The 10,372-nt window shown below is 38.2% G+C and overlaps 1 protein-coding gene across 8 annotated transcripts in view; it reads right to left on the minus strand.

Annotated features, from left to right (window-relative positions):
* The window catches only part of LOC116843465, an 88,760-nt gene that overhangs the window by 61,144 nt on the left and 17,244 nt on the right, over positions 1-10,372 (minus strand). For 5 of the 8 annotated variants that reach the window (XM_032813952.1, XM_032813921.1, XM_032813959.1 and 2 more), the window contains one exon: positions 3,095-4,382. The exons of the other annotated variants lie outside the window; for them this stretch is intronic. In XM_032813952.1, coding sequence (XP_032669843.1) covers positions 4,247-4,382 — 136 coding nt within the window. In that variant the 3' untranslated portion in view covers positions 3,095-4,246. Of the gene's footprint in view, positions 1-3,094; positions 4,383-10,372 lie in introns of those variants that run through there. 8 annotated transcript variants of the gene reach the window in all.

Here is a 10,372-nt window from a genome sequence, read left to right on the forward strand (position 1 = left end):
TGACCATCCACCTTACTCACCAGATCTAGCCCCAAGCGACTTCTTTTTGTTCCCTCATCTAAAAATTGCGCTCGGAGGACAGAGATTTTCGTCAAATGAAGAGGCAATCACCTTCGTGAACAATTATTTTGCAGAGAAAAACGCCGAGTACTATTTCGACGGGTTACAGAGATGGGAGCATCGCTGGGAGAAGTGTGTAGATTTACAAGGAGACTATGTTGAAAAATAAAAAACAATTTTCAGAAAAAATGACTTGTATCTTTGTTAGGTCGGAAACTTTTCAGACCACCCTCGGTATATACCTCGGGATCGTCGTGTTTCACAAAATATAAGAACAAAATTTTATAACTATCGTTTTTTCATATACCAGATAGCACAATCTTTCAAAGACGTCCCAAAGACATCCCTTCCCTTCTTAGGACTTCTAAATGTCCGTATAAGTCCTTAGGATATGCCTTGAAGATCTTCTGCTGTCTGGGATGGCATCTGTATATTTGACCCTGTATTATATTTTCGCTGTACATCAAACATTAAGAGTTTATATATGTAAAATGGAATATTACAGAAATGTAGATGACATGTGAGAACATTATAAGGTCATTAGAATGCAATTAGGAAGACTAAATTTAAATAAATTTGTAAACTACTTGGCTGCATACATATGCTGGCATGTATCTAATAAATAGGGTAAAGAAAGGTAACACATACACATGCTAGTTCTTGAATAATTTGTTAGAAACGTTAGTTCCGTCTGTTAAACTATATATTGATATTAACTGCCAATACTGTAAGCATGCACTGAAAGAAATTACACGATAAAAAATTAATAAATGGATATTTCCGATTAAAATACTGAAGAATTTTTGTATCCGACTAGGAAACATTCAATGAGAAATATCGGTTCATAATTTTTGGGTCGATTTATTTGATTAAATGTCATTAAGAGCGTAAGTATCCGATTAAATGGATATCTTGATTGGATATAAAAATTCATCTGTATTTTGATCGAAAATATATGTTTGTTAATTTTTTGTCGGATAATTTCTGTCAGTATATACTTCATACGACACTCCGACATTTTCTTAAGTATTAAATCACAGAATCCGGTTTCAGTTAGGATTTACTCTCGAGCCCTGAAAATATTATACTTTACGTCGGCGACGAAACTTCCGTGTCGAATTACTTGGAATAACGAATTCAAATCAACAAACGGAACCGCGATATTTATTTGCGAGCGATACGAATAAATTTGTGTTATTTAACGACGTCGAGCGGCTCGCTCGGAATTTCCTCCGGTGAGTTCGTCTACCTCGAAGGATCTTCGCCGAGGGTAGATCGACGCGGAGAATGTTAAAGAGACGGACGAATGTCTGGGAATGTACTCCTCCTGGAAACTCAACATTTACGACTTCATAACTTCTCTCAGGCACCATGAAGTTTTTGCCGGGGAGTGCATTGCACGTGTATAGAATTTTCTAAAGACGCTCCGTAAGGGAAGAAGCAACTCTATTTTCGCGCGACTCGAATATTTCCGCCACGTCGACGGCGAGCATACATTTTGACACGGAGGCTGCCATTGATTTGCGCGAAGTGGACGCCCGAAAAAAGACAGTACGGAGTAAGACAGTACGGAGTAAGACAGTACGGATCAGAGTATATAGTGCATAGTGAACAAGGCGCGTATCGCTCTTTAAATCTCTAATGTAAAGCGACCGAAGTTTTCGCAAACTCGACACTGTAAGATTCCTTCCTGGTTTTGTTTCGGTAGGTGTCAGAATTCCCGAACTTTCCTTCACCCTATCCGTGACGATTGTAAAATTCAATGTATCTTCGGAAACTTCGGGTATAAACCTGGGAATTTTATAGAGCGTCTCTCCGCCGAAATCCGGACGAATTTCTTTGTGGAAATTTGTTCGCCGAGCTATCGTTCGAATTATCATCGAAGAACTTATTTGCATGCGAGGGAGAGAGTTTGCGGTTCGGAGTTCCTGCATGGTGCACTTCGAGGGTTCGAGGACATTTCAAGATTCTTTAATGTTGAACAATTCAACAGTTGCTCGCGACGGATCGCGCGTCGATACCGTCGAGAAGCAGCAACTTTCCGCGATGCAATTTTTTCCAACGGAATTTCCTCCTCAGCAGGCACGGAAATAACTCTAACGTGGCCTCGCTCAGGAGCAGATACCGAGGGGCTAAGGCGGGGAAATGCGGCGATAACTCTTATCCTTCGTTCATTTGAGATTTACGATCACACGCTCAATTACGAGCGAGTATATAAATACGTTCGCTCGCGATAATTCGATAATATGGCATTCGTCGTTTCTCTTTGCAGGCTTCGCTTCCTTCTGCTCAATGCAAGGAAAGGTCCCGCAGGAGATGATAAACTAGGAATAAGTCATACACAAAGAGAGTATTTTATAATAAAAATAATCAATATCGAACAAATTGTTAAGAATTATTTAATAAAATTTTGCAACCCCATTTTTAATGTCGCCATTCTTCGATATATCGGTCTGCATTTGTTATCCTTCATATGTTCATATGTACTATTTATTTTATTGGACCCTGAAGTTTATTAAAAATTTAAACTTGAAAACATACTATTTTCCTTGGCAAAATAAACTCTACTAACAGTCCATTCCCAGTAAACACAAAGTATTATCGATGTTACAATGTCAGCACAATCATATGATATATTACGTAACCGTTACTTTGTTAAATAAAAAAGTAACAGTTACATAATATACCATATGAGCTGACATTGTAATATGGATGATATTTTGTGTTTACCATACAATTATTTTGGGTTACCATACAATTAGAAAACATGGAGATGTTCAAATAAATTTACATGAAAAAAATGACATTCTCTCTTTGTGTGTAAACTCAAACTATTCTATATCATTCTTCTCGAGATATATTGATTTTGATAATTTGTACGGGAATAAAAATGATACAGCATCCGGCGAAATACGAAGATTAATGAACAAGTAAAAAAAAAGTGTTTAGTATGAGGCTATAACTCTGCACGATAAAAAACACATTTTTGTAGAAAACATTACTATAACATTGCTGATAGAACTTTATATGCATATAGCTATTGTTATTTTTTTATTAGAACAACAAAATCATGGCAAATGCCAAAAATAATTAGAATTTCTAATGAGACTAACAATCTTTCCTTTCAGTGTTGTAGCATACGTAATTTCATTAGTATAATCATCGAACAAGCGAATCAATACAATATCAGCGCGATTTGGTATTATCTATAATTTAAAGTTAACACTATATATAACACTATACTGAGAGAAATTATCCGATAAAAAATTAACAAACGGATATTTTCGATCAAAATACCGATGAATTTTTGTATCGGATCAGGAAACATCTGATGAGAAATATCGATTCATAATTTTTTTATCGGTTTATCTGATTAAATACCATTATGATTAGAAGTATCCGATTAAATTTAATCGGATATCTTGATCGGATTTGACAATTAATCGGACATATCTGTTTGTTAATTTTTTATCGGACAGTTTCTCTCAGTATAGATTAGTGCGTCTACTATGTTGAGAAAAATTATCCGATAAAAAATTAACAAATGGATATTTTCGATCAAAATATTAATGAATTTTTGTATCTGATTAGGATATCTGATTAAATTTAATCGAATATTTTCGGTCATAATGGCATTTCATCAAACCGATCAAAAAATTATAAATTGATTACTCATCGGTGTTCTTTAATCAGATACAAAAATTCATCGGTATTTTGATCGAAAATATCCGTTAATTTGTTAATTTCTTATCAAATAATTTCTCTCAATGTACACCACGCTCGTATTCACTTTTTACTTTAATAAGTTAATTTAATTTTAATTAGACTTACACTTCAATCAGTTTTTGTTTATGTAACTTAACCACGCTAATTTTATAAGTCATATTAACTTTAAACTTAATTCACAAAAGTTGTCAGTTAAGAAAAAAAATTGATTTACCCAATCCTATTTACGCAGTAATCGAATTTCTTGGTATCACACACAATGTTCGTGATCTTCGACTTTGATATCCGCGTTTGATATCTCTCCGACGTTCCGCTTCGCTGAAATTTCTCTTTGCTCTCGTGTTGTACGTCTCAGGCCGTGTTCTACATTCGGCAACCCAAGGGCGCTCTCAAACTGTGGTGCAATTAGGATGTTTGCTTTGCGAGAGTGACATGGCAAACTGCGACGATTTTTCCGGTATCACGCTAGAACTCCGATCAAATCGAAGAGTCCCAGTGGGCATCGCGGTTGGTACTTCGAGCAGCTTCCGTTACGACCGATCAGTTCAGCCTCGAAAACGTCTCGCGGCAATTCCTCGCGTCTCGAGGTGCTCGGACTGAAAATCAGAAAATAATTCCGCGATATAATCGAGTCGCGATTACACAACGACGGGGGAACGTCGCGTCCCGACTGGAAGAATGGCTGGAGGCGGTTGGAAAACGATATCTTGCTGCAAAAAAAATCGTCATCCCGTGAAGAACGATTCCGCCAGTGGCGAAGCAGAAATTTTTGCACAATGTATATATACTACATGTATTGGATTTTGTTACATCGTTTCGCGACGATACGATCGGTTTATCGGAGTTTTATTTCTCTTGCCTCCTGCTTTCTCCCTCTCTTTCTGCATTTCTCTTTCTTTCTCGTCACTCTTCGCCGATTCGTCTTTCTTCCGCGACGCTCCCCCTTGTTTTGCATGCGAGTCTTCTCGCGCGAAGTGGGACAATAAATCTTCGGATATCTCCGAAGACGAATCGAGCAAAAAATATATTTTTCCTATCCCTACCAGGGTGATATTTGGAGTTTTCGGGCTGCGGGGATGAGGACGCATTCCGGTATCCTGCGGAATACCCAAAAGGTAATGTCCGTAGAAGTTAGAATCTGGCCATTCTTTGAAACTTTCTTCATTGGTTCAGTTTGCAGGTTTTTCAAAATAGCGATTATCGTGTTATATTATATTATGTTATGAAGTTATAAAGTATTTATAGGTTTCACTCTTTTGGAAAAAGATATAATTCTGAACATTCTTACTTTACATTTAAATTGTTATTGATTACAACTAATCTTTATTACAATGTTTGCGACAAGAACTTCGAACATTAATAACATCAAACAATAAGAACATCAAATAAACTATGGTTTGTTACACAAAGTAATGAAAAAAGTAATTTGAAACACGTTTCGCTTGATATGCAACGTACTTTGTCGACACGTGTCGTGTTTCCACCACATAAATATGCCATTTTGAGGGGTACAGATCTTTTAGAGACACAACTAAAGGGCACATCAACTTACTGTACTTGGAATTAATTGGAAAGTTTGCTGTCAGTACTTTTTGGCGCTAACGCTGTTCGGGTAGCTAGCCAATACTATCGTGACGTCATTGATGGAGGTCTTTTTCATCATAATCATTATTTCCGTGATGCACTTCTCATCGGGTGCATCCAGTACTACAACCGATCACTGAGCGTTCAGTGAGCTCTTTTAAATCCGGTTGGCATATTTCTTTAGATCCAGAAATATACACTAATCAGATGCAAGAGTTCACTGAGCGCTCAGTAAAGGTGGAGTCCCATGGCATGTATTTTCGCGTAACCGCGTAATCAATTACCAGGTATGTAAATATGAAACCGGAATTTTTGTATAGAAAATACACGTTTATTGTATAAAAATGATAAAAAATATTTTATTCGAAGTATTGCCCATCGCTAGCTATTTTTCCCACCTGTCTGACAATTTGTGGATGCCACGCCAAAAAAACTGTTGCTCTTTTGAGGCAAACCAGTCATCGAGTCATTTTCGTACATTTTCGTAAGAAGTGAAGCGCTGCTTAGCAAGTGCGTGTCCCATCGATGCAAATAAATAGTAATTGAACGGAGTCAAGTCTGGTGAGTAAGCCGCATGCGAAAGTATTTCCCAACTAAACGCCTCAATCGTTTCCTTGACCAGTTTTGCTGAGCGTGATGGTGCATTATCATGAAGCAAAATCACTTTGTGTTGCCTTTTTTTATATTCTGGTCGTTTTTCACGCAAAGCTTGATTCAAATCGATCATTTGTTGTCGGTAGCGTTCAGTATTAACGATTTGGCCAGGTTTTAGCAGCTCATAATAGATCACACTCTTCTGATCTCACCAAACACAGAGCATTGTCTTCCGTCCATAGCGATTTGGCCTTGCAGTCAATGTCGATGATTCGCCTGGAGTTACTCATGATTTTTTACGCTTAGGATTCTCAAAATATATTCATTTTTCATCGCCAGTCACAATTCGATGGAGAAATGATTTTCTTTTGTACCTGGCGAGCAGCATTTCGCAAGTGGTTTTTCGGTTTTCCTGCTGTCTTTCATTCAGTTTATGTGAAATCCATTTTCCCATCTTCTGGATCTTTCCCATGGCTTTCAAACGTATGGAGACGGCTTCTCGAGTCACATTTAATTGATCCGCGAGTTGTTGTTGCGTTTGAGTATCATCCTCATCCAACAATGCTTGCAATTCGCTGTCTTCAAACTTTTTCGGTGGTCTTCCACGTTCTTCGTTTCTCACGTCAAAATCGCCACTTTTGAATTTTTTAAACCACTCAAAGCACTGTGATTTACCAAGAGCATGCTTACCGTAAGCTTTGACAAGCATTCGATGCGATTCTGCAGCAGTTTTCTTCAAATGGTAACAGAAAATCAATGCTGTTCGCAAATCGTAGTTTCCAGGCACAAAATTCGACATGTTCAACGCTATTACAAACTATGCTGTTGTATGAAACTTGTATTATTGTGAGTTGAAAATCTTTGTCAGAGATGTCAACAAGGAAATGGCGCCAATGACGTGGTTTGAAGGTAACTACATTGACATCTAGGGCCATCTATGGGCAAATTCCGGTTTCATATTTACAGACCTGGTACATCTTTCTATTCTTTTAGAAATTTCAACAGAAATACTAAACGTCGCAATTTATTGGTTACGCGCTTACGCGATAGGCAGAAAATACATGCTATTGGACTTCAGCTTGACTTTCTAACCGTGTTCGTTTTAGGTATACTTTAACCATGTTCAGGGTTTAAATAGACCCAATGGTAAGAACTCACTATTTAATTGACATATAAAGCTGTTTGATAAAAATATTTGTTTGACTCGAATCTCTTTCCAGCAAGCCATCTTTTCAAGTTCGGGAACAAAAAAGTCACAGGGGGCTAAATCTGGCGAATACGGCGGATGTCGAAGCAATTCGTAGCTCAATTTGACCAATTTTGCCGTTGCAATTTCATCTTTGTGAGCTGATGCGTTATCGTGATGGAACAACACTTTCTTCTTCGCTATATGAGGTCGTTTCGCTTTGATTTTGTTGTTGAATCAATCGAGTAGTGCTGTTTGATATAAAACTCTTTGATCCAGGCAAGAAAAAAAACATTTTTTTTCGAAAATTCTTCTTTATTATTCAAAGTAGTTTCCTTCCTGCTCAATACACTTCATCCAATGATTTTCAAGTTTTTTGATACCGTCAGTATAATAGGTTTTGTCAAACCCTTCAAAATATGCACCCGTCTCCCATTCAACTTCTTTGTTTGACTCGAATCTCTTTCCAGCAAGCCATCTTTTCAAGTTCGGGAACAAAAAAAGTCACAGGGGGCTAAATCTGGCGAATACGGCGGATGTCGAAGCAATTCGTAGCTCAATTTGACCAATTTTGCCGTTGCAATTTCATCTTTGTGAGCTGATGCGTTATCGTGATGGAACAACACTTTCTTCTTCGCTATATGAGGTCGTTTCGCTTTGATTTCGTTGTTTAATCAATCGAGTAGTGCTGCATAATAATCTCCGGTAATCGTTCGACCTTTTTTTAAGATAATCGATGAAAAGAATTCCATGAGAATCCCAAAAAACAGTTGCTATCACTTACCAGCTGTTTTGCTCGCTTTTGGTCACTTTGGTGCGCTTTCACCGTGTTCTACTCATTGTTTCGATTGTTGTGTTGACTCTGGAGTGTAGTGATGGATCCAGATCTCATCAATGGTGACATATCTGCGCAGAAATTTGCTCGGATTACGTTGAAACAGCTTCAAACACGCCTCGGAATCATCAATTCGTTGTTGTTTTTGGTCGACAGTTAACGAGCGCGGTACCCACTTTGCAATCAGCTTTTTCATATCCAAATGTTCGTGTATGATGTTGTAAACACGTTCAGTTGAGATGTTTGCAATCTCAGCTAGCTCACCTTCACCTTTTTGCGATCGTTTCGTATTGTTTTGTATATTTTTTTTATGGTTTCCGGCGTAGTAGCCTCTTTTGGCCTTTCACTGCGTGCAGCGTCTTCAGTGCTCGTGCGTTTGTGTTTGAATTCATTATACTAATAAATTACGACTGATTTCGCTGGTGCAGATTCCTTATATTGTTTATTAAGCCATTCCTTTGCTTCTGTTGTATTTTTTCTTATCAGAAAGCAATGTTTTATCAACACGTGGAATTCACTTTTTTCCATTAGAGAAAAATCAAAAGTAGACTTGTTCAAATGGCTGTAAAACACACAATAATTGATAGATCTGTCTGCAAATTTACACTTAAGCTTCTAAAGGTACTCTTGACAAAACATAAAGTCAATATTTTCGTGGCGACATCTCTTGCCCGGACCAAAGACTTATCAAACAGCCTAGTATATGTATTTTTTATATCTTTTATTTTAGCATTATATAAACTAATTTAATACAATATGTACTCATTTTTTCTAAAATAACTCGAAAAGTCGCGAAGTATCACATTTGTATTTAGAATATTACAAAAACTGTATGAACTTTGAAACTGCTTTGGGTCAAAAAACATCCAGAGCATGACTAAAAGATTAAGTGGTTGTAATACTCCACCCATGGAGTACATCTAGTACTACAATTGCTCACTGGGCGCTCAGTGAGCTCTTGTACTTGCTTGGTGAATATTTTTAGATCTAAAATATTTCAATCGGATGCAAGAGCTCACTGAGCGCTAGATAGTAATACTGGATGCACCTAATGGCTGCAGAACTTCAGCGGAATTATTATGGAAACGAGCCAAATAGCAACACGGCTATCCTCAGTGACGCAAGAGTCGAGGACTTACCGCTTTAATGCTCCTTTTACTTCGAGATTCACCACGGGGCGGCGCACGGCTGAGCGTCGTTTTCTCGCGAGCAAAATCGCGCTCACAGGAGATAAACGTAGGGCGCTCGCGCAAAAGAATTACTTTTATCTTTTCGGACTTAGAGTTTTTCGGCACACAATTTCCGTAACTGTACACGTAAGACGTAAACATCTACATAATTTTCTATTTTAGGCATAATTTTTCCTTTTTTTTACATCTTTCCACAATTTTCAATAATAATAGTAATTTTTAATAATGTTCTCTTCTACTAAGTTTCTAAGAAATACCATAACGCTGTGCTGATGCTACTTGTAAATTAATCGATAATAATAATTTCCTCTTTATTTTGCCAATTCATCTCTTCGTTGGTCTTGATTACCAAAAAGCGAGTGCTAAGAAGCGAACGTTGCGCTAATGTTGTTTACGGAACTCGCATATTCGCTAACGATGTTTTAGCTCCCCGAACTGAGTTTGTGGCGTTTGCGTTTGTAGCGCGACAGCGAGTTCCCCAAACGCATCCTTGGTGGCGGTGCGTCGGGCGTTTCAAAAGTTCATTATCAGCTTTATTAAAATTTAGGGCTGGCGCGTACATAACTCGGCGACTTGCTTTGTGCGTTTTGTGCGAGCCGAACGAAATATTCGACGTTTCGCCCGGCGAGGGAATAATAAAAAAATAGCTTCGCAAAATTCCCGCGACTTATACAACGACTGAAATATTTTAATAAATGGCAATATGTAACGCGCATTACACGGAGAGGCGAGACGAAGGGGATGGCGCGAATTTTTCGCGTTTCCAAGGTGCAGAAGTTGCAGTTTGAGGTATTTTCGGTGTGTGTAACAGCGAGATTCAGCAGTCGCTTATTCCGGCTTCCAACGATCGGCCATTCGCCAAGAGATCTCTCTTTCTCTTTCTCTCTATCCCCTTTTCTTTTTCTCTCACTCGCTTGGTTGCGACAGTTTGCGGGAATAGACGGAGTCCGCAGTTATAATTTCACGTTTCTTCTGCTAGTCAAAAAGATGAAGATGCATCCGGGGCTGGGTGTAATAATGCATCAACGTACTAGCTGGGAAAGAAAAGGTGCAACGAGCTTCCTTTGTGTTCTTTTCCCCACTGTTTCTGCGTGGAACATTTTCTGGTTTCGCGTAAGAAGAGAAAGAGAGAAGAATGGGAGAGAAAGAGAGAGAGAGAGAGAGAGAGAGAGAGAGAGAGAGAGAGAGAGAGAGAGA

Source organism: Odontomachus brunneus, unplaced genomic scaffold, assembly GCF_010583005.1.
Source record: "Odontomachus brunneus isolate Ranch 3 - 2012 unplaced genomic scaffold, Obru_v1 Obru_scaffold_003, whole genome shotgun sequence".
Classification (NCBI taxonomy): domain Eukaryota; kingdom Metazoa; phylum Arthropoda; class Insecta; order Hymenoptera; family Formicidae; genus Odontomachus; species Odontomachus brunneus.